This window comes from Suncus etruscus, chromosome 10, assembly GCF_024139225.1.
Source record: "Suncus etruscus isolate mSunEtr1 chromosome 10, mSunEtr1.pri.cur, whole genome shotgun sequence".
Classification (NCBI taxonomy): Eukaryota; Metazoa; Chordata; class Mammalia; order Eulipotyphla; family Soricidae; genus Suncus; species Suncus etruscus.
Window position 1 is genome coordinate 7,945,907 of NC_064857.1, and position 23,761 is coordinate 7,969,667.

At 35.6% G+C, this 23,761-nt stretch overlaps 2 protein-coding genes across 2 annotated transcripts in view; one reads left to right on the top strand and one right to left on the bottom strand.

Moving 5' to 3' along the window:
* Positions 1-1,367: 1,367 nt before the first annotated feature.
* Positions 1,368-22,846, top strand: C10H8orf88 (chromosome 10 C8orf88 homolog). Its single transcript, XM_049782415.1, has 6 exons — positions 1,368-1,440; positions 3,661-3,734; positions 7,344-7,419; positions 16,722-16,828; positions 21,924-21,942; positions 22,791-22,846. Exons 1-6 carry the CDS (start codon positions 1,368-1,370, stop codon positions 22,844-22,846), a joined length of 405 nt encoding a protein of 134 aa, XP_049638372.1.
* Positions 22,717-23,761, bottom strand: part of NECAB1 (N-terminal EF-hand calcium binding protein 1) — a 186,159-nt gene continuing 185,114 nt past the window's right edge. The window contains exon 12 of the mRNA XM_049782416.1: positions 22,717-23,011. Within this exon, the coding sequence (XP_049638373.1) occupies positions 22,983-23,011 (29 nt within the window). The 3' untranslated portion in view covers positions 22,717-22,982. The remainder of the gene's footprint in view (positions 23,012-23,761) is intronic.

Genomic DNA, 23,761 nt, shown 5'->3' on the forward strand with positions numbered 1-23,761 from the left:
AGCCCACCAGATGTATCCTCAGATTTTCCTGGTGGTGCAAACTGAAATAGCCCCCACGGGGTTCCTCAAAAGGCCCGCTGAGGACGCCTTTTTCCCTCTGCGTGGATGGTTGAGGAATTTCCAAAGAAACGCTTGGCATTATATTTTTGGCCATTTGGCTTTTTCTCCTTTGTAAATCTCAGGCAAAAATTGTGGCCTCTATCAAATAATTGGGCTCAGAAATTCCAGCACCAAAGATTTCAAGAGAACCCCTTTCTTGGATAATATTTAGAACTTATAAGTTAAAACAATGTTTTCTCTCTTTTATGTTCTTGCAGCTGAAGTTTCTGGTAATCAAGGGCAATTTGAGGTTGATTGTTAAAAACTGTCCTGAGTGTCCCGTTTTCTTTTGCAATTAGCTTTGCCTTGCTATGGTAATTATCATTCTTTACATCTGTGACTGGCTTACCCCTATAAAAACCTCTGTTTGGAAAATAAACTCATCGCACTCTTGCCAGAAGATGTGTTGACCCTACCTACTCTGTGTGTGTGGTTATTATTTTTTCGACATTGTCCCGTTAGGCCGCCCGTGCTCCCGCTTTCTTCTCCTGAAGGACCCCATCCCACTAGAATTGCTGAGATGCAGGACGCCTGCAGCCTATTCACACTTTTGAACACTGCCAGAACTGATCCCTGAGTCCTGCCATATAGATCCCTAAAACAAACAAACAAAAATCTCCACCAACTTTAATAAAGTTAGATGCTCTCCTTTGGAAGTGTACTCCAGAGTTTAAGAAGCTAGGACTTAGAATAATGATATGTTTATGAGCATATGGTATCAGTTGTTTCTAATGAGGTGCTATGTGGAAGTTTTGACGTTGCCTTAGTTGGATATGTTACCAGAATCTAAAAAACGCCTGTGTCCCACTAAGCCAAGGCATCAGAAGATTTTATATAAAGTCTTTGGAAGATAAATTATAAAGCTGTACATCAATATACATTTATAGCTTTATGAATATAAATTTATAGCTAATAAGACAGTGCTCCAGATAACTGAATATAAAGATCAATAGGGTATCTTTATTGGTCTCAACTTAAAAATAAATATGTATGTATTATGACATACTTTAGAAAAATTAATAAAGCAAAACAGATAGGCCCAGTGGAGGCAGCATATGGTATTTCTGTTTATTATCTTAATATAAACAAATCGAATGCTTCTCTTGGGTGGTGGTTTTGCACCTTCACTCTTTAAGTAGGCAATACATAATTGTGACATTCAAAGAATGGTATATGTGGTAAGGCATCTTGAGAATATTGTTCCAAAAAAGAAAACCTTCTGTTTTTTCCCCCTTCCTGAAGTATGGAACCTCAAGATTTTGGCGATAATGGAAACCAAAAAACTTATTGGTAAACCACTTCAACCTGCAAGGCCTGTTCGTCATCTGACTTCTTCCCCTGGTGAGTAATCTCTGGTATCTCTTCATTTGGGGGGAACCTTATGGGATGTGGGAGAACAAACTCAGGTCAGCCACTTGCAAGACGAATGCTCAACCATCTGTGCTACCTCGTTGGGCCCCTATCACGTTAAATATTCATAGGTTAGGGACTAATTATAGTAAGGCTAAAGAAAAAATTGCTGATGGTGGATATGCAAAGAAATGATGAATAGTGATCTCTGTTTGAAAAACTTCAAAGTTTCACAAAAAGAAAGGATCCTTTTTTCAAGGGCTTGGGACAGAGGAGAGACGCTAGGGTGCTTATCTTGCAATTGTTTGACCCGTTTCAATTTCTGGCACATTTTATGGTCCCCCAAGCAGTGCCAGGAGAAATTCCTGAATGTACAACATAATCCTTTAAAAAAATGACAAAACTTCCCTCTTTTTTTCTTTTGTTATTACTGTTGGTTTTGCTAAGACTATGGTTTCATAAGTGCTTTGCTATCTTGCTCAGAAAAGGTGTTTTTTTTTTTGTTTTGTTTTGTTTTTCTGTTTTTTGGCTATACCCTGTGACTGATGCTCAGGGGTTCCTCCTGGCTATGCATTCAGAAATCGCTCCTGGCTTGGAGGACCATAAGGGACACCAGGAGATGGAACCCTGGTCCGTCCTAGCTCACCTCATGAAGGCAAACCCCCTACCACTTGCGCCACTGCTCCAGCCCCAACTCCAAGGATATTACAGGAGTAAATGGTGATGAGCAACTATTCCCTGATGCTTTTTAATTTAATTTTTTAAAATAATATCTTTATTTAAGCACCATGATTACAAACATGTTTGCAGTTGAGTTTCAATTAAAAAGAACACTCCCCCATCACTAGTGCAACCTTCCTAAGACCAATGCCATTCATCACCCTTCCCCACTCTCTCCCTGTATTCGAGAGAGGCATTTTTCTTGAGGAATGGTTTTTGTTGGGTAGAAATTTTTTTTTATCAAATCAGGAATTAATTTTGGCCTTTATCAACCTTTTTTATGCCCATACTCTCTAGTCAACTGGTGTTTCCAAAGAAATCTTTATTAAAAATGACTTTGAATACTTATTTAAATTTTTTTTTTTGGTTGAAACCAATATGAATTACAAGTCTTTCGCAGTTGTATTTCAAATAGTGACTATGAATTAAGGCCATTCCCAACACCAGTGTTGACCTCCCGCCATCATAGTTCTCAGCATGCATTCCATACCTCCACCCTTAGCCCCCTGGACTGCTCGTGTGACAAGTCCCTTTTGTGTATAGCTTGTTGTAATTTGGGTCTCTTGATGCTATTGTTGATTTTGGTTGGGGTATTTAGGTATGACCATTTTTAATTTCTACTCAGTGCTCCTGGACTGCTTGGCCCCTGGGTTCCATCCACTTTTTTCCCCTCTCAATTTGTAGGAAGACAAAGAAATATTAGGCACAGCAAGGTGATTTATGTTCTATGGTTCTGTAAAAAAAAAAAAAAGTGGGTGTCAGTTCCTGTGTAGAAGCTATAAATATAAATAAAATTAAAAGAAGAAAAGAAAAAAAATAAATGAATAAATATGGGGGCAGATGTGCAAGTTTTTGCTTGTTTGTTCACATAAGCATAGTAAATATTGGGAAAATTAGAAGGAAATTCCCTTGGCCTAAGAGATATAGGGTGTCTCTACCCTTAGAGCATACTGTCATGAGACCAACTACAGGTTTCAGACATGTTGTCAAACCCCAAGGTCTGTCTTTATGGTGCCAGGAAACACAGTGAATATTTTTGTGATGTTTTACAAGCCTCAAAGTCCACTCTGCTCTCCTCTAGTAGTATTTATTCTCTGCATTGATTATAAAACTTTTATTAAAGCCATAACTTATGCATTTGTGAATTTATGAATATGCACATGCAAACATTTGTTTTCTGAACTCTTCACACTTACATGCCAATCCCATAACAGAATGCCTAAACATTTTAAGGGGTCAACAGCGGTATTGTGTTTGCCATGCACACAGCTGACCCACAGCAGACCTGAATTTGATCCCCAAGCCAGGAGCGATTTCTGAGTCCAGAGCCAGGAGTAACCCCTGAGTGTCACTGAGTGTAACCCCAAAACCCAAAACCAAAACATTATGAAAAGAAAATATTTTAAAACAATGCCTGGAAAGTCTTGGTTCTTGACTGATTTATTGAAGTTGCAGAAATTTTATATAGTTAACTTTTATTTTCCCTAACAGGAGCAGTGTTTCCTTTCAACTTTCAAGATGAATATCCATGTGATACCCAGTGCTTGCAAAGTGGAGTTAGCAGAGTAAGTTTTAGAAATCATAATAAAAATGAAGCATTACTTACTGAAAAAATAACAGTTGTTGATGGCTATTGTCTGCCATGTACCCTGCTCAATTCTTTTTAAGCATTAGATCATTTTCAAGCCTTTATAAAATACTCATTATAGTTATTGCCAACTATTTAACCTAAACATGTGATAAATGCTTTTGACATTTTGCTTGCTATATATTTGTATGTGTATATTTATATGTTATTAAACTCACTAGAATGTGTGGAGTATTTATTTTTGCTGTTCATTTTTTATCATATATTCATTTAGATTTTTATCTTTTTTAAAAATATAGTGAAGAACCATGATTACAAACCTATTTGTAGTTGGGTTTTAGTATACCACTGCAATATTCCCAACCACCAATGCCCCCCCCCAACTTCTTCCTCCCCAGTGGAGTGTGTGTGTGTGTGTGTATATATATTTTTTTTTTGTTTTTGTTTTTGTTTTTGGGTCATACCAGTTGGAGTATTTTTTTAATTAAGGGATGCTACAAGCTATGCAGAGGACTTGGGGATGGAGTGGTGATTATAGCTAATGCTCTGCCAAGCTATTGAGGCTGATTGTTATGTCACTAGTCTTGTAAGGGTTTTTTTTTTTGGTTTTTTTTTTTTTTTTTTTTTTTTTTGGTTTTTGAGTCACACCCAGCTGTGCTCAGAAGCTACTGCTGGCTCTATGCTCAGAAATCGCTCCTGGCAGGCTCGGGCAACCATATGGGATGCCAGGATTTGAACCACCTTCCTTCTGCATGCAAGGCAAATGTCCTACCTCTATGCTATCTATCCAGCCCCCGTCTTGTAGTTTTTTTTTTTAATAGAATCTTCTTTCTAATTTTTGCTCTGTTATGACAATACTTTTTTTTGGCTTATACTGTAAAAGAAACAACACAATTCTACCTTTGATTTTATCTTTAAAACAAAATTAAAATTTTATTTGACCTTAATTGAGTCCATTCCCAGCACTCTGTGTAAGACCATATTTCTGGTTGTCATACTTTGGCTTTGACACAGCTTGTGGTATTTGAGGCTGTTGGGTGTTTGGGGGAGGGATGTTGTGGTTCTGGAGATTGAACTCTGGTTGCAAGGTTTGTGCTCCAGCACTGAGCCATATACCCATCCTTAAATTCATGCTTCTGTATGGCAGAGATGGAGAGCCTTTCTTTTATTTAGGGCTCTTTATATACTTATAAAGTCACACATAGCCCATGGTATAGTAGCACACAAGTTGCAGACAGTTATGGAGAAAACTATGTCTGTTATATACCAAGGCCACAGCGAGTGATATTGTGAGTGATATGGTGGGGGCATTTACAATCCTCCCATATGGTATAATGTTCTTCCTGAAACATGTTAACCTGTGTGTGTGTGTGTGTTAAATCATTACCTATTTGCAAAGTCTGATGTGAAACAGTAGAATTTTGTGTTTCATGGTTCTGTGGACTGAGTGAAACACAACTACTTGGTGGTCATTAGTGGTCCTTTCTCATTATGTAAGGCATATGGCGGGAGTCAGAGAGTATCTTGGACTGGAGGTTAGATAACTTAATTTTGGAGTTGCTTTGTTCTGAGTGCGGACTTCCCAGCACTCAGGTGCCCCAGTTCTTTGTAAGGATCACTTAACAGATGTCCTCTCCATCTGTCTTCTATATCCTACACCATCTATTTAGGTTTTTGGATTGATGTCTGAAGACACAGAATATGGAAACTTTTAGACTTCAAATATAGGAACAAATTATCATGTTTGTCCTAATGACTGTCCTCCTCGAGTCATGGTTGGAAAAATTTGCCTCTTGAAGTAGGATGGTCAAAACTGGCCACTGTTGGGGCCGGAGAGGTAGCATGGAGATGGAGATAGGGCGTTTGCCTTGCATACAGGACAGTGGTTCGAATTCCGGCATCCCATATGGGTCCCCTGAAACTGCCAGGAGTGATTTGTGAGCATAGATAGAGCCAGGGGTAACCCCTGAGCACTGCCGGGTATGACTAAAAACAAAACAAAAAAAACCCCAAAACTGGTCACTGTTGATCAGTATAAGAGAAGTTTGAGTTTTCTTTTACTCATAGTACTGTTCTTAATTTTGTCCAGATGTTTAATAAAGAATTTTAATAAAATATTTTATACGTGGCCTTTTATATTGCAGACATTAACTCCTGATGTGTTACATCTTCTGTTTATCTTTTGTCTTTTACCATTATTTATAGAATATGTTACATTTTCATTTTAAGAGTGAAAGTTGGTATGCATTTAACTTTTTCTCTTTATCTCGGTTTATATGAAACACTTTTCTTTGCTATAAAACAAAGAAAAGCACAAATAGGTTCTCTGGGATTACATTTTGGGTAATATATATGTATATATATAAAACAGAACTTTTATTTGAAAAATATTAAAACAAAGGAAAAAAACAGAAAATTAAACCATACCTGTTTTCCTCAACAGATTTCCTTCACTTAAATCATTCATCTTTCAGTTTTTAAAAATAGCCTTATATCATGTTTCTCAGCATAATTTCTGTTTTTGTTCAATAAAGATCCATTTTTTTTTAAAAGTACTATTTTTCTGGTGCCAAGGATTACACTAAGGTTACACATCTAAGGCTGCTCTCCCTCACTTGCTGAGCCATATTCCCATAAGTACTTCCTAGTGCCATCAGTACCGTTTGCCATCTTTTTCCTAGTTGATACCATTGTGGGTTTTAGTTTGCTGTTAGCAAGACTTCCTCACACAGGCAGTGCCACAGAATGGAGCCAGTGTGGCAAGGCTCTTGTTTGTAGACCCAGTGGTACATTATGACAGGCTTTCTGGTCTGGAAGATGTCAGCTACATTCAAATCTAATTTTATGTGGCGGAGCACTGCCACCCCTCTTTTCTAGACCTCCCCACTGTGCTGTGAGTAGGCTTCAAGACTTTAAACCCCTAGTGATGGTGCATGCTGGATATCTATTTGTGCAGTGCCTGATCAGTGAGGGGAAAGACCATGCACATAGTTCAATATTCTTGCATTTCCTCTTTGACATTCTCCATTTCAGCTTGTGTGATTTAGGATGATGTTTCAACCCAGTCCTTGTGTTCTGCACACTATATGTTGATGTTTTATGGATGAATGATTGGCATTCTATTTTTTTTTTTTGAATTTTGGGCCACACAGGTGATGCTTAGGAGTTACTCCTGGCTATGTGCTCAGAAAGGGGGGGTTATTCTGTTTATGACTGAAACCCAACTACGAACATGCTTGTAATCATGGTGCTTAAATAAAGATTTATAAATACATAAATAAATAAACATTAAAAAAATATAAAAAGAAATCGCTTCTGGCTCAGGGGACCATATGGGATGCCGGAGATGGAATCCAGGTCTGTCCTGGGTCAGCCATGTGCAAGGCAAATGCCCTACTGCTGCACCATCGCTCTGACCCCAAATTGACATTCTTGAGAGAAAGTGGCATTGGAAAAGCAAGCTATGTTGCCATTTTAATAATATCACTCTCTCCAACTAATAGTTGATGGGAATACATCTTGGAGTGGTAAAAAGGAGATTGCTGAAATTTTAACACCTTATGTTTTCTTTCCCCCACCCCATTAGTGTAAGACGAATGGCATGCAGTCCTTTACTCAAGGTCTCAATGAGCAACAGCAACATCAGTCTCCAGTTAAAAAAGGTAAAAATTTGACTAGCAGTTCAGTGGCTTAATATCCATATTTATTTAATATAAATGTTTAGCTGGAAAATGTATGTATAATTTTAAATGAACACAGTAGCTCTACCTATATATCAATTTCCATATTCTTTCTGTATTTCTTTTTATATTTCTATATATTCTTTCTATATTTCTTATATTCCAGGGCATACCTGGAAGTGCTCAGGTTTTAGTCCTGATTCTGTGCTCAGCTATCATTCCTGGTGGGGTTTAAGGGACTATATGGAATATTGAGGATCGAACCTAGGTAAATGGTGTGCAAAGCAATTTTTTCATGTGTTTGTACTTTTTCTTCAACCCTAGTTACACTTTATTCTTTTGCTTAGTTTGTTGATTAGTCGCTCAATTTGTCCTACAAAAGAGGGCAGATAACTTTTTTGTTTTTGTTATTGTTGTTTTGAGTCATGCCCAGAGGCACTCAGTTTACTCCTTGCTCTGCACTCAGAAATAACTCCTGGCTGGGTTGGGGGAACGATATGGGATGCCAGAGATCGAGCCTGGATTGGCCACATACAAGGCCAATTTCCTACCAGTTGTGCTATCTCTTTGACCCTGGGGGAAGATGACTTTTAAGAACAGAATAGTAACAACAACTTTAAAAGATTTTAACTTCTTTAAAAGAATTTGAGACTCCTATTGTCTCACTCATTAATGGGTATTAAGAAAAAATTTAAGACATTATTGTAATCATACTCAGGGACAATAGAGATGAGGGTTGGACCGGTTAGTGGTGAGTGCAGTTATAGAAAGAACTACACTAAAATCTATTATAACAATGATAAGGATTGAGAGAAATACAGTACCTGTCTCGAATACAGGCAGGATTAGGGGAGGATCGCGATGGGGTAATTGGTGGCTGGAATGTTGCACAGGTGAAGGGGGCTGTTCTTTTTCTGACTGAGGCCCAACTGCCAACATGTTTGTAATTTTGAAATTATTTTAAATAAATTAAATATATAATAAATATATAATGATATAATGAGTGAAATTGCAATTGTCCCATTTTCCACTCAAAATGTTACTTTCAACTCAATCTGAGATGAATGCCCCACTTTTTTTTTTTTTTTACTCCTTTCCCATTCTCCTACCTTTCTAAAAAGATATGTTCTTATGAAGAATATTACTCTGATGGCAGGAGAGATAGCACAGTGACTAGAGCCTTGGCATTTCCCAGAAAAACATGACTCCCCTGTATACTGCCAGGAATAATTCCCGAATGCATGGCCAGGAGTTTCTTGAGCACTGCCAGGTGTGACCCAAAAGGCAAAACAACACCACCAAACAAAAGTATTACTCTACAAGGAAATCTTCTTTTTGGGAAAACTAGATAGCTTATTTGCAAAAATGAAATTGGAACAGTCATACACCTTCAAAGCAGGTTAAAGACTGAGATTAGGGGGCCTGAGCTATAGCACAGTGGTAGGACATTTGTCTTGCACTCGCCCGACCCAGGTTGGACCCGGATTCGATCCCCGGTATCCCATCTGGTCCCCCAAGCCTGCCAGGAGCCATTTCACTTTTTCAATTAATATCTTTATTTGAACACTTTGATTACAAATATGATTATATTTGGGTTTCAGTCATATAAAGAACAGCTCCCTTCACCAGTGCCACATTCCCAACCCCAATGTCTCAAATCTCCCTCCTCCCCACCCACCTCCGCCTGTACTCTAGAAGGCTTTCTACTTCCCTCATTCATTCACTTCATTATGATAGTTCTCAGTGTAGTTATTTCTCTAACTGCACTCACTGCTCTTTGTGGTGAGTTTCATGTCATAAGCTAACATTTCAGCCCTCCTTTCTTTGTCTCTGAGGATTATTTTTGAAAAAATGTCTTTTATTTTTTTTAAAACCCATAGATGAGTGAGAATATTCTTCATCTATCTCCCTCCCTCTGACTTATTTCACTCAGCATTTACATGGATGTACATGGAATCTGTTATGCAGGAGCCATTTCTGAGCGCAGAGACAGAAGTAAACCCTGAGAGCTGCTGGGTGTAAACCACTCCTACCCAAAAGACTAAGATTAGACCATAATCTATAAAAATTTACTGAGGAAAACATAGGCAGAACTTCCCAGGATATGAACCTGTAGTCTTCACTGGTGATACCTTTGGTAAAGATACAAAAAACAAATAAACAAACAAATAGCGCTAAATTAAGTTTTGCATGGATTTGGACTAAAAAAGGCTTGGATTAAAATGAAAAACACCCTACTGGATGGGAGAAAATAGATGCAACACAATACAAGTGTTGATATCCAAGATATATAAAACACTCATAAAACTCAACAACAGAAAACCAATAATACCATAGGAAATAGGAGAGAATAACAACAGATGCTGTCTAAAGGCATATTAAACAGAGTTTGTCTCTTATCAGGGAAATGCAAGTTAAAACAGTAGTGAGTTTTCTCAGAGCTGATATTATCTCAGTGATAACTGAAGGAGCCAAAGCAATAGTACAGAAGGTAGGGTACTTACTTTGCATGCCTCTAACTCTGTTTAAATGCTCTAGACCCCACTTGGTTCCCAAACCTATCAGGAGTGATCCCTGAGCACAGAACCAGTAATAAGCTCAGAGTACAGTTGGAAATTTGTAAAACAACAAGCAGAAATGATTCTATTTGCATTTTGAGATAGCTTACTTTTTCTCAATGAGATATTGAAGTTATTGGAAATTTGCTCATTTTTGCTATGATATGTTGATGCATCATCTTGGAAATGAGAGCTCCCACAGCAAAATTTCCCAATTTAGGAGCAATGGCGCAGTGGTAGAGTGCTTGCTTTGCACATGGCTGACCCAGGACCAACCACAGTTCGATCCCTGGAGTCCCATATGGTTCCCCAAGCCAGGAGCGATTTCTGAGCGCAGAGCCAAAAGTAACTCCTGAGTGTCACTGGGTGTGGCCCAAAATCCAAAAAAGAAAAAAAAATCCCACTTTAGTCCCCTCTCCATTCTTTTTTTCTCCCCTGTTTATGCCACAGTTAAGTCAAAAAAATTCAGCTATAGCAACATAGTTCTCTTAATACGACCGTTGCAGTTACACATATGAACATTTCTTCTTTCATACAGTCCATTAAGTTTTTTGAAATAATACTTGCTTTACTTTTTAGTATGTAACTACTTTCAGTTTCCCCTCTCAAAATCTCTTAACAACTTTGTGTTCAATATTGTCCTTAACATTATTAAAAATAACATTATTTTTATTTACTTGAGAAGATTTTCCCCTGATATTTTCATATTTCAGTATGAACTTGCTGCTCTTAATATTGCCAGGCTATATTTTATTATTATTATTATTATTATTATTATTATTATTATTATTATTATCATCATCATCATCATCATCATCATCATCTTGGGTTTTTGGTGTTTGGGCCACACCTGGTGAGGCTCAGAGTTTACTCCTGGCTATGTGCTCAGAAATTGCCCCTAGCTTTGGGGGGAGCCATATATGGGATGCCAGGGGATCGAACCATCCTAGGTTAGCATGTGCAAGGCAAGTGCCCTACCGACTACTGCCTGTGCCACTGCTCCAGCTCTGCCAGGCATCTTTTAAGCAGAATGTACTTCTGTTATTTTAACTACTCGCTTTCATTTTTAGATTCCCTTTCTTTATTTTGTATTGAATATTTTAATCATTTAGAAATAAGGTGAGAGGCAATGACTAGATTTATTTCTGCAAATCATTTAACAATACATACCATATAAATATGTATCTTCTACACATAAGATTGCCAACAGTTTTCTCTATCAGATTTATCACAGTATAACTATACTAAATGAAACATTTTGCTAAGTGAAGGAAACCAGATGCAAGAGATCTGAATTATATTGTTGTATGTTAAGGGAAATTGTTCCTTTAACAAAATCAAAAGGTGTTGTGGTAGTCTTCTGGGCCAGACAGGTCAGACACACACCCAGAAAAGAATAAAATAAAATAATTTGGATCTTTTATAAGGAGTAGGAAACATAAGACAAAATAGAATAGGAATTTGTGGCTTTATACTTTAGGTTATAGGCATATATATAATCTGCTGATTGGTTATGTGAATTATCCTGGGCTCTGCTCTTCTGAATATTGATATGCTTTTCTAACTCCTTAATGTCTTTGTTAACTTAAACAGTGGGTCATAAGTTGGGGCCAGGGTGCTTGCATGCTTTTCATGGCTCCTGAAGTGACCTCAAAGCTTGGCTGCTCTTGTGTGTTTGTCTCTCTGCAACTGATTCACACATAGACTGAAGTTGAAAATTCCATTCTGACTCCATTGTGGTAAATCACCACAGTATCACAATATTCATTAGTTATAAGCAGATTACTCATGCTTGCTCAGATGGGTTTAAGAATAGAGATTGGCTACAACTGGGGAGTTATGGTATTGTTGGATATCATTTTTCTAATAGATTTTGCTGCTGGTTTCACAACTTTATATACTCAACTGATTATGCTTAAAGTTGCTTATGCTCAACTTTAAGTATAATCAGCTTTATGCTTAAAGTTGAGTAATTTCTATCATAGCTGTTAAAACTAAAATGAACAGCTGAGGACAGAAGACAGAGGATGAAATGGAAAAGAATTACCAGTACTCTGCTTGGCAAAGTCGCCTAAACCTACCAAATGAAACCTTGCAAGGAGGCAGGTTTCTGTTGTAATATTTTATGGTACTTCGCTTTGTTTTCCATTAGTAAATTGCCTCTTAATTCTCCAAAACCCATTATTATGTTGATTCATGCTCCTTACAAACGACACCCCCCACTTACCTATTGTTTTGATATTTAGATTCCCTGTTTTGTTTTGGTTTCCCTAGATTTTCTAGTGGTCTGCCTTTGTATAAGTGTTTTCCTTTTCCATACCCTACCTTGGCTAATAGATGATCTTCAGCCTCTAAGTTGGGATTATCTGATGAGGAATTTTGCGCATATTTGTTTGATATTTTTCTTTGATTTTTCTCTTTGATTTTCTGTTTTATATCTTACTATTAACTCCTATTATCGACATATATAATGTAATTATATTAAATTAAATTGATTTAGTCTTGGGGGTTGTTGTATCCCATGGTACTCAGGGATTCTGCACCTATTTCCTGATTCTGCACTCAAGAATCACTACTGGCAGTGCTTAGGGGAGCATATGGATGCGAGGGATCAAACCTGAGTTGCTGAGTGCAAAACAAGTGTTTTACCCACTGTACTAATGGGTAATTGGGACTCCAGTCCCAATTCTCTAGTCATTTTTTTTTTTTAGAATTTTTCATCTTATATTTTGGTTTTGAAACTTCTCAACTTTGTTTCTTGGATAGCACAGTCCAGAGAACAACTTGATATTAAAAATGAGAAATTAACTCTTATTAGAAGATGTACTCTTTTCTATCATTGGAAAAGGGTCACTTTTTCATGGCATGCTAGTATAACATGTACTTCTCAACAGAACAGTGACTATCATTTGTCCCCATGTCTGTCTCCTCCTTTTCATCTTTCTTTTCTTATTCTCAAAAGTTAGAGCACTAGTCCTCAATTCCTATTTATTTTTAAAAATAGCTTTAGGGAGGCATAATTCATAAGCCGCAAACTCATAACATTTTTTTTGACCATAACCAGAATTGCTCTGGGCTTTATTCTGGCTCTGAGCTGATGGACCATTCCTGGCAGTGCTCAGGGGGGGACCACATGGGGGTACTGAAGATCAAACCCAGGTCTGCTGAATGCAAGTAAAAGGTATAACAGGTAAGATTACCTGTTATACTATTGGTCCAGCCCCCAATTCACAAATTTATATACACATTTAAAAAATAAATGTTCATAGTTGTGAGTCATCAGTAAAATTAGATTTGGAACATTTTAATCATCACAAAAATAGCCATGTTTAGGACAGGGATCTATCGCTCATTGAATTCAATTTTAATTTTTTTAATTTTTGTTTTTTTGGGTCACACCCAGCAGCACTCAGGGGTTACTCCTGGCTCTACACTCAGAAATCACCCCTGGCAGGCACAGGGAACCATATGGGATGCCGGGATTCTAATTACCGTCCTTCTGCATGAAAGGCAAATGCCTTACCAAACGCTCTCTCTCTGGTCCCTGAAGTCAATTTTCTAATCCATCCTGCCACTTCCTCTTAATTGGTATATTTAGTTCATTGACAGAGAGATTATTGCCATAGAATTTTGTGTCATCTTTCTATAAAAGTTTTATGTGTTTGTTGAGTTTTTCTTAAAGTAGCCAAGTAGCATCTTAGGTTTTTTCTTTCTTTTTTTAGTTTTGGTTTTGGTCTCATACCTGGTGGCGCTCAGGGGTTACTCCTAGCTCTGTGCTCAGAAATTGCTCCTGGGAGGCTCAGGGGACCATGTGGGATGCCAGGATTTGAACCACCATCGATTCTGGATCGGCTGCGTGCAAGGCAAACACCCTACTGCTGTACTACCTCTTCGGCCCTTAGTTCTTTTCTTAAAGGTAGTTTTGAGTCTATGAAGTTCCTGAGCGGTTGCTTATCTATAAAGTTGTATAACGTGCTTTCAAGTCTGAATGAGAGTCTTGCTGGGTTAAGTTTTCTTGATGAGCCACTCATTTCATTAAGTTTATTTCACTATATTCAACCACTGTCTTCAGGCCCAGATGGTTTCCATTGATACATCTCTGTAAATCTTATGGATGCTCATTTGTATGTAATTTCCTTTTTTTTTATTTTGCAGCTTTCAGTATTCTATTTTTTTTTAATTTAAACACCTTGATTACATACATGATTGTGTTTGGGTTTCAGTCATGTAAAGAACACCACCCATCACCAGTGCAACATTCCCATCACCAATGTCCCAAGTCTCCCTCCTCCCCACCCGACCCCCGCCTGTACTCTAAACAGGCTCTCCATTTCCCTCATACATTCTCATTATTAGGAAAGTTCAAAATGTAGTTATTTCTCTAACTAAACTCATCACTCTTTGTGGTGAGCTTCCTGTGGTGAGCTGGAACTTCCAGCTCTTTACTCTTTTGTGTCTGAAAATTATTATTGTAAGAATGTCTTTCATTTTTCTTAAAACCCATAGATGAGTGAGACCATTCTGCGTTTTTCTCTCTCTCTCTGACTTATTTCACTCAGCATATCAAGTTTCTCTCTCTTTCTTTGTTAGGTTTGCCAGTGGTCTATTAATCTTGTTTATTTTTTCTATCTATTAGGCCTTCATCATTCTGACTAGGATGTGCCTTGAGAGATTTTCAATTGGGTCTGTTTTTACTGGTACTTTTCTGGCATTCAGGAAGGTGGGTGCAAGCATTCTGTAGCTCTGGGAATTTCTCAACAATTTTTCATATTCTCCTATTTTATTGTCAGTCTGTATACCTTCAACTATTTCTTTAAGCTGTCGAACATCCCAAGAATCTCTATTCTGAAGTCCATTTTAGAGAGGTTTTATAGGGGATTAGTATCGATCAAATCTGCAGGATTGTAGTTTCCAGAAGGCATAGTGGTTTTCTGTGCTATTTTATTATGGTTCCTTTCGTAGTTTCAAGGTGCTATTTTTCTATATCACTGTCAGTCCTCCTATCATAGGAGCTTATATGAGTGAAAAATTATTTTGGGAGGCCACGTTCCTGGTTGTGACCTTTGTGGGTGGGCTGTGAGTTCACTTGTTTGGGCAGGTTCAGATAGCTCTGTCTACCACTAATAGTATTTTTTTCTTGTTTTCTACTTACTGCTAGTAGGACCTCTGGTTATAGACCTTTAACTATAGTATTATTCATTTGTGTTCTCTATTTCTTAATCTCCTAATTTTAAATTTATCAATTGAATTTTTTAAGCAAAAATATTTTTCCTTTTAGCTACATATATGTACATTTTTTCTATTTTCTTATTTCTCTTCTTAATTGCAGTAATTTTATTAGATAATTTGATAACTTAACTGTTTACTTATATGCCAGGTTTTATTTTGAATATTAACATTTTTAAATTTATAGTTTTTATTTTCAAATGATTTGAAAGCTTGTACTTGAATTTCCATCTTAATTAATAATTAGGGGAAGGCAAATTAAAAATACATTAAGAAATCATATACCGGGCCCGGAGAGATAGCACAGCGGCGTTTGCCTTGCAAGCAGCCGATCCAGGACCAAAGGTGGTTGGTTCGAATCCCGGTGTCCCATATGGTCCTCCGTGCCTGCCAGGAGCTATTTCTGAGCAGACAGCCAGGAGTAACCCCTGAGCGTCGCTGGGTGTGGCCCAAAAACCAAAAAAAAAAAAAAAAAAAAAAAAAAGAAATCATATATCGGGGGAATGGCATATATCAAAATGTCTAGAGACAGCCAGTATTGGGGAGGTGGTAGAAAGGGAAACTCATCCACTATTATACCAAATCTTTATTTAGCACTTTAAAAGAGTTGATCTATTGTTTTTGAATAAACTATCTTGGTGATAGTTTGTGGTGATTAATTCTGATGAGAAATCGGCATATATTTTTCCTTTGAAAAAAAATACAGATCTATTGTACCTGACACAATCTCTGATAGGCAAGTAGTTGTATAAAAATGTTAGTTGAGTTTATTTTGATTATATTACATTTTAGTTCATTATAAGAATTTATTAGGATTTTGTTTTGAAAAATTTAATTGCGGATTAAGGGTTACTGGCATCTACCATATTTTTTGCTTTGTAAGAGGCACTCCCCCACCCAAAAAAAAGATGAGTAAAATGTTTGTGCATCTTAAAAAGCTGAAAAAAATTTTATTTCTGATGTAAAAAAAATAAAAAAAAATTAGGTTAAATGTGTTTAACAAGCTGTGGACTGGCATCTTGTAAATATACTTCAGCCTTGTAGGCTGGTTGTTCCCAGCTGCCATCTCCTGATAGCATCTCGTATTGCACCATTTGTTTTAGAATTTTTTTTTCTTGTTTTTCTCATCTAAAATCGATGTGCGTCTTAGGTGTATCTTATAAAGTGAAAATATTGTACTTCATACTAGATATGAATAATAGGTAAAAGACATGATAAGAAATTTATGAAATGTTTCTTTCCTTCAATTTTTCCTCTGTTGTGATCTTTGCTCATGTAAAAGAAAAACTGAAGACAACAATTTTTTTACATTTTTTTAGGTCATGAAACTTATGATCTGTTAAATAAGATAATAAATACTAATATATATAAAAATTTAAGTTTTCTATATGTTTCTAAGTTTCTCAGTGGACATTTGAGGGGAAACCAGAAAGAAACAAACCAAAAGTAATAGGGGGATAGTTTATGGATATTTTATAATATTTCATTTAAAATTTACAGAGAGAATTAAATATAGCAGAGATTTCTTGTTGAAGCTCTCAAGTGTTTCCATCTGCAGAAGGAAACCAGACTTTCTGCCTGATCATCCCATTGTACTCCAAAAGCCAGTAAGTACATTTCTTATTTTTTTTAAAGTAAGTACATTTCTAACTTTATATTGTAAGTGTAATTTATCAATAATTTCCTACTTTAATATGTTTTTTTTGTCTTTTGGGGGGTTATTTATGGGCCATGCCTGGTGGCTCTCAGGGTTATTCCTGGCTCTACATTCAGAAATTACTCCTGGCAGGCTTGGGGGATCATATGGGATGCCAGGGATCAAACCCAGGTCTGCCACAAGCAAGGCAAAATGTCCTACCTGCTGTGCTATCTGGCCCTGACTTTTATGTTTTAATTCAAAAATATTTGTCTCTAATATTTTCATTTATTTATTTATGTATTTATGTATTTATTTATTTATTTATTTATCTCATTCATTGTGAAAGTGAGAAAAGTATGCAGCTGAATGCATAATAAAATCACTTATCATTACCTCTATTTAAAACCAGACTAGTTTTATTTTGTTTCTGAAAGGGTATGCAAAGAGTTTCTCTATTATCAAAAACTATTTTTACAACATTCTTGGTGTTGATGGGGTTGGTATACAGTTAACTCACCTCACTACTACCCAAGTAGCAAGACATCTCAGTTCATTTTTTTTAGATGATGTTGTTTTGCCATAGCCAGAATTGCTCAGTTGCTTCTCCAAGCTCCATTTTCAGCCTGCAGATATGCTTCTCTGGCTCCAAGAGTACCCTATATTCACTTCTAAAAGTTCTGTGTTGTTTTATAATTATATTTTATAATCTACTTGGAACTGATTTTATTATATAAATTGAGGATTAGGGATTAAGTGCTCCCTCTACATAGATGCTATTCTTGTATTAGCTAGCAATATTTATTCAAAAGGATAGCTCTCTGCTACCTTTTGACAATGTATGCGTTTTTTTAAACCCTCAATTCAGTTGTTAATCTTTCTTAAAAGTATAAAATCAACATTCCATTTATTCAACATGTCTTGGTGGGGGGTGGCTCCCATTAGGTCCACAGGAGATCCAAAGTTCATGCTTGGGAAACTTATGTTCCAGTGATCTAACCTTCTAACCTGGATTCTAATTTAGTCAATAAAACACATAATAAATAAATAAGAAGTATCATTTAGGATATTGTTTGGAAAGCATGTGAATTTTTCTATGAATCTTACATTTGAAATTGTAATAACATAGTGTTTCCTGATACACTGTTCAAACAAGTCACTTAATGTTTTTTCTCTTGTTTTTGGGCTACTCCAGCAGTGCTCAGGAATTACTCCTGGCTTTAAAGCTAAGGATCACTTCTGGAAGAGCTCAAAGGGGACCATATAAATAAATATGTGTTTTGAACCCAAGTTTGCCTTTTGCAAGGCAAGCTCCTTACCCATTGAAATATCACTCTGCCCCCCAATTCACTTAACTTTCTTTTTTGGGGGGGTTTTGTTTTGGGGTCACACCCTGTGACACTCAGGGATTACTCCTGGCTATAGGCTCAGAAATCACTCCTGGCTTGGGGGCACCATATGGGACACAGGGATCGAACCAGGGTCCATCCTGGGCCAGCCACATGCAAGGCAAATGCTCTGGCTCTTCACTTAACTTTCTTAAAGCTTAATTTTGTAATTGCAGAGAAGTATGACAAATACTGGTTCTTAGGATTAAATGAAGTAATGGGTCTGGGTAGTAGAGTGGTTATGATGTTTGCCTTGCATGTGGGTGCCATAGATATCACTGGCACCATACATGATACTATTACATATAATCCAGGAGCACTGACAGGACTGGCTTAAACACTGAAAGTAAAATTTATGAAGTGATTGTCTTGAATTATGCATTCAGTACATTTGGACTTATGGTCTTTACTTCCATTTTGGCCAGAATTTGAATTTTACTAGTCTTTTCATAAACACTCTTTTATTAAGTAAAAGCAACTGGGATTTTGTCAAGCCAAGAATAAAGGTATGTTGTGGTGGTTCCAATTAGAGATATATGCTTCCTCCTATATTCTGCATTGTGTGAACTCCTTAACCTTTGAGAATATAGTTTTTTTCCCCATAATTACAATTAAAATTTCTTTAGCTTACTTATAACGTTTATTACTTTTTTAAATTTAAATGTTCTACCATAGACTTCCAGTTAATTGCTTTTCACATAAAAAGAAAACATATTTCAGAGTATTCTATACAGAAATTACTGAATTTAGGGGCCGGAATGGTGGTGCAAGTGGTAGGCCATTTGCCTTGAATGCTCGAGCCTAGGATGGACCATGGTTCAATCCCCCAGCATCCCATATGGTCCCCCAACTCAGGAGTGATTTCTGAGTGTATAGCCAGGAGTAACCCCTGAGCATCACTGGGTGTGGCCCAAAAATCACAAAAGAAAAAAAAGAGAAATGACTGAACATAGAAACATGTACATGAGAGTTCTGAGAATTTAAGAACACATTTCCCTTGTTTTGTAAGAATAATTGCCCCGATTCAATGTCACTATGTACCTAAAATACTACTGTGAAACATTTGTAATCTACTTTGGTCAAAATAAAAATTATTTAAAAAATCTTCCTGATAAAACCCTGTGGGGGGGAAAAGAATAATCGCTGTACAAAATCCTAATCTTTTTATTTGCTGACTTTTACTTTTTATTTTGAAAACAAAAACTTGACGCACATTTCGAATGAACTTCACACAATATAATTTATTTGGGTTGATGCACTAAAACATTGCTTCAAGAACTAGATTTCACAAATACAAAACAGCAGGTTTACAATACAACGTAATATACTCAAAATGAATTATGTATGGATTTTTAAACACAGAAGTGCTTATTATTTGACAAATTCTAGTTGCCTATTAATTTCTATGGTAACATGCATTTGATCAGTGTCACAGAATTTAGCTTGTTTTACCTTTAGTAAAAACTTGCATGTCATTAATAACTTCTTTTGTATTACAGGAAAACAACCAGTTTTAATTAGTCATTTAAGAACAGAAGAATTTGAAGATAAAGAATTTTTTCATTTTATATTTTGGACACCTGCAAATGAAGTGGATCTATAACAATAACTATAATGGATTGTGACAATTTGTTTTAATTTTGATGGTTGAGTATTGGTATCTATTAAAATGAGAAAGATATTAATCAATTTCAGCTTTTGCAGGCCTTTTCCTGCATAATTTGGGAAGTCGCACTGGGAAGTGTAGAGATCTGGCTAGTAAAGGGGAAAACTGTATTTAGATTGTACATGCTACTCGCAGTTGTTTATCTTCATTTGTAATAATGGAATGGAAATGTAAACTGTAAAGATTCTCAAATATAAACTATTTACTACAGTGTATACATGGTACATAATTGTTGCTTTGGACATTTCTTTTGTTCTTTTTATGATTTCATACCAGACTTGAAAGAATTTGTTACAAATATTTCCAGAGACTTAGGAGGATTCAGGATCATCAGTGCATAGATTTTATTAAGGAGAATAATTTGATAGGCATTTCTTTTTGAATTTATCAATTTGTCTAGGTTTTGATAGTAACTAAATATTGTCTAAAATTCCTAATTACTAATTGAGATGAACTTTTTGGAAGCAATAATAAAAAATGAAATAGATGTCACTAGTCACAACTTTGAATCAGACCATTTGAACAGAAATTAAACAATCCCTAAACAAAACTGAGTTTTATTTCTAAAGAGAGGAAAAATTTAGCATTAGTAAATAATTGAGGTGCATTAAGTTTCAAATCTGTACTTTCTTCAAACTAGAACATGTATGGATGAAGAATTTTGGTTTAAATTTTTGAGTTTCTGGAAAATGTATACAATAAATTTCCTGCAGTTTGTCACTCTAGATGCTACTGCTGGAAAAACAATTTTGTCCAGGAACATTTAAAATATGATGATATAATGGTAAGTAGATAAATTCTCTTTGTTCTACTTTTTAATTCGTTCAGATGACATGCCCATCGAAGGGATCCAGGCCATTATTTGGCAGGAAATGTATTTTAAACAATTTGGAACAACTTAAGCCTTTACTGATCTTTGGTTTATTACCAAGATTCAAATTTTAGTTCTGGTAGGTTTCTCAAATTGGTCTTCTAGTCTATATAATTCCCCCACAATGGACAGATCTTTAATAGAAATAAAATTTCATTAAAATTGCATGTATTTCTTACTTAAAAAATAATATAATACCTAGAGCTCAGAGGTTTTTTTCCCAATGTTTTGTATCACTATTTCACTTTATATTATAGATTTCTATAAATATGGGTGTCTGTCTTACACAAATATATGTAATATTTGTGTAGTTGTGTATAAAGCTGGGGATATAATTATCATATATTTGGTTTTCTTTATTAATTAACCATTCCCACATTATTTTATACTATATATTTATATTCTAGTTTAAAAAATATAGAATATTTTCCAATTTGTCATCTAAAGAGTCTGTCTTTAGATTGGGCTACTAGGTATTATTACTGAAAACCTCATCCAGTCACACTACTGTCCTGCTTTAGCAACTATGTAGTATTTAAAAGGTTTTTGAAAAAGATTTTTGTGTTTTCTGAGATTTAAATGAACCAACTAGAACAATATTTTGGTTGGCTATGATTTGTATTTTTTAAACCATTTATATCCAATATCTTCAAGAAGAGTGTGTCAAAATCTCCCTAGGGCTCAAAGTACTTTGATTCTCTATTACTGTACACCATCAAGAGTAAGATTAAAAAGACTTTTTTTTATTTATTTGACTTTGTCATCTTTAGTTAGCTGGAATAATTGTTGTACATCTGTACATCTCCATCAGTGTTGTTCTTTGCATATTCATTAAAAAGTTGAGCCAGGTACCGTGTCATATTATTTGTTATTTTTAGAAATAACCAAGAACAGGACATACATGTGTATATGAATGTATACATTTGTATGTGTGTATTTTTACCTAAAAATGGACACCCTGTATCAGGTAGAAGCTGGGGGGACAATCACAATTTTATTGGTTTACTTGAGGATTGAGGCTATACAATGACATTGACAAGTGTTAAGTATTTTCATAAATTAAAGAACATCTTTGAGTTCAATATTATTTAGAAAACAAATGTGTTGTTTAACTTACTATTTTTTTCTGACTTTTCCATAGTTGAAAAAACAGGAAAAATGTAACTTAGAGCTTATCCCTGGAAGACCTATGGTTTCAAAGAAATTCAGACTAGAGGACAACATGATAATTCATTTCTACATGCATTTCATTAGCATCATTATCAAACATTTTTATTAAAATATTTAATTTATAAACATGTAGGATGGAGAGTATATAAAGTACATAATTAGGTTCCAGTGAATAGTCATTCTAATGTTGAGATAATAAAGAATAGAATGTCTTCTGTCTTATACTTCCCTACTGCTTCATTTCTAAAGTGTTTACTTTTGGTTGTTCACTTGCTTTGAAACTTTGTTTTAAAAATATTTGAAGGCCTGGTTTAACTATAAATGCTGCTTTTCTTAATGATATCTCTACTGATCACAGAACTAAATCATGTGACATGAAATTTGAATCAGTTTCAAATTTCATGGTTAAAACTCTCCTCCTTTTTGATTGTTCAACTTGTAGATAGTAATTTGTGACAAACTATTTATTTGTATTACATTAATATTTGGACCAAAAGTTATCTCAATATTAACCTGTGAACAAAGGTTTATTATGTGTTGATAAATTCTACAGATCATAACTGAGGTTGCTTTATACTTATATACTAACTTTTAAGTAATTACAGGATGAGTTGGAACGGGAATAGACATTATTGAGAAAATAGACATTCTTGAGGAAAAAACTTACAGAAAATTACTTTAAAAAATCACAACACACTGATTTAAACATTATGACAAAGCTATGAAAGTTATTCTAAGCATTGTTGTTTACTTTAAATATTTTCCATAATTTCATTACAATTTGGATCCTTTTTATAAACTTTTCTCACACATTGGATTTTGCCATTACATGTTTCAGGTTACAGCATAGCAAAACAGCAGCAAATACCGAGACCAATGAACTTTGAAAATTGAGCTAAAATTCACACAAAGAATAAACTTATAGAAGACATTTTAGAAGATACTAATAACGACAGATAACTCCTTAATTCACACTCTAGATAAGAACTCGTTTTGCACTTGAAACCATAAGGGAAATATGTAGGAATTTCTAGTTGTTGTTCAGGATCCACCATGAAGCTGAAAAGAGAAAAATTCTTATTTAATCTGTGAATATAACTTATTAGTCAAACAAATATACACAAAATTCCAAATAATTTTTTTTGTAATTTTTTGGACCTCACCCAGCTGTGCTCAGGGGATACTAGGGGACAAACCTGGGATGGCTGCATTCAAGGCAAGTTTCCTACCCACATTTCTATATCTCTGGGCCCCAAATAATTGTTAATATATTTATTTCTTTTAGCTTTTATTTATCTTCCTAGTCTACTTCCTTTTTGAACAAGCATTGAACTCTGTCGATGAAAATCTGACTTGTAGCTATCATTTGTCATGTCATGATAGTCTAAACTCATGTTAAACTATGTGTACATGTATACATATATATGTAAGCTTGACAAGAGTATAATATCACTTTAAGATTTTAATGTTTTCATCCACACCTGCTGTTGTTTTGAGATACTCCCAAATTAGTGCCCAGAAGTTGTTTCTAGCAGTGCTTGAAAGGATCATGTGGTATTGTGAATTAGTCTTAGACCTCCTGCATTCATACCATGCATATATCTGTTGAGTTGTCAGCCTGAGATGATAAATGTACTGAAAATTATGTTATTGTTTCAACCTACTTAATATTGGTAGGAATTTGGAAATACTTGGAAATTGCTTTTATGTATAGATTTCTGTCTGAGTGGAAACAAGTGAGTCTGTTCAAAATATCATTTAGCATGTCTATATTGTAAATTGGAATTTTCCCCAGTGAATACAAGTGTC

What these genes read in the sequence shown, in the direction of transcription:
- C10H8orf88 (XM_049782415.1), top strand. Translation starts at nt 1,368, where the DNA reads ATGGAAACCAAAAAACTTATTGGTAAACCACTTCAACCTGCAAGGCCT. An exon ending in TCATCTGACTTCTTCCCCTG is followed by an intron (nt 1,441 to 3,660) that starts GTGAGTAATCTC and finishes TTTCCCTAACAG; the next exon opens with GAGCAGTGTTTCCTTTCAAC. An exon ending in TGCAAAGTGGAGTTAGCAGA is followed by an intron (nt 3,735 to 7,343) that starts GTAAGTTTTAGA and finishes CCACCCCATTAG; the next exon opens with TGTAAGACGAATGGCATGCA.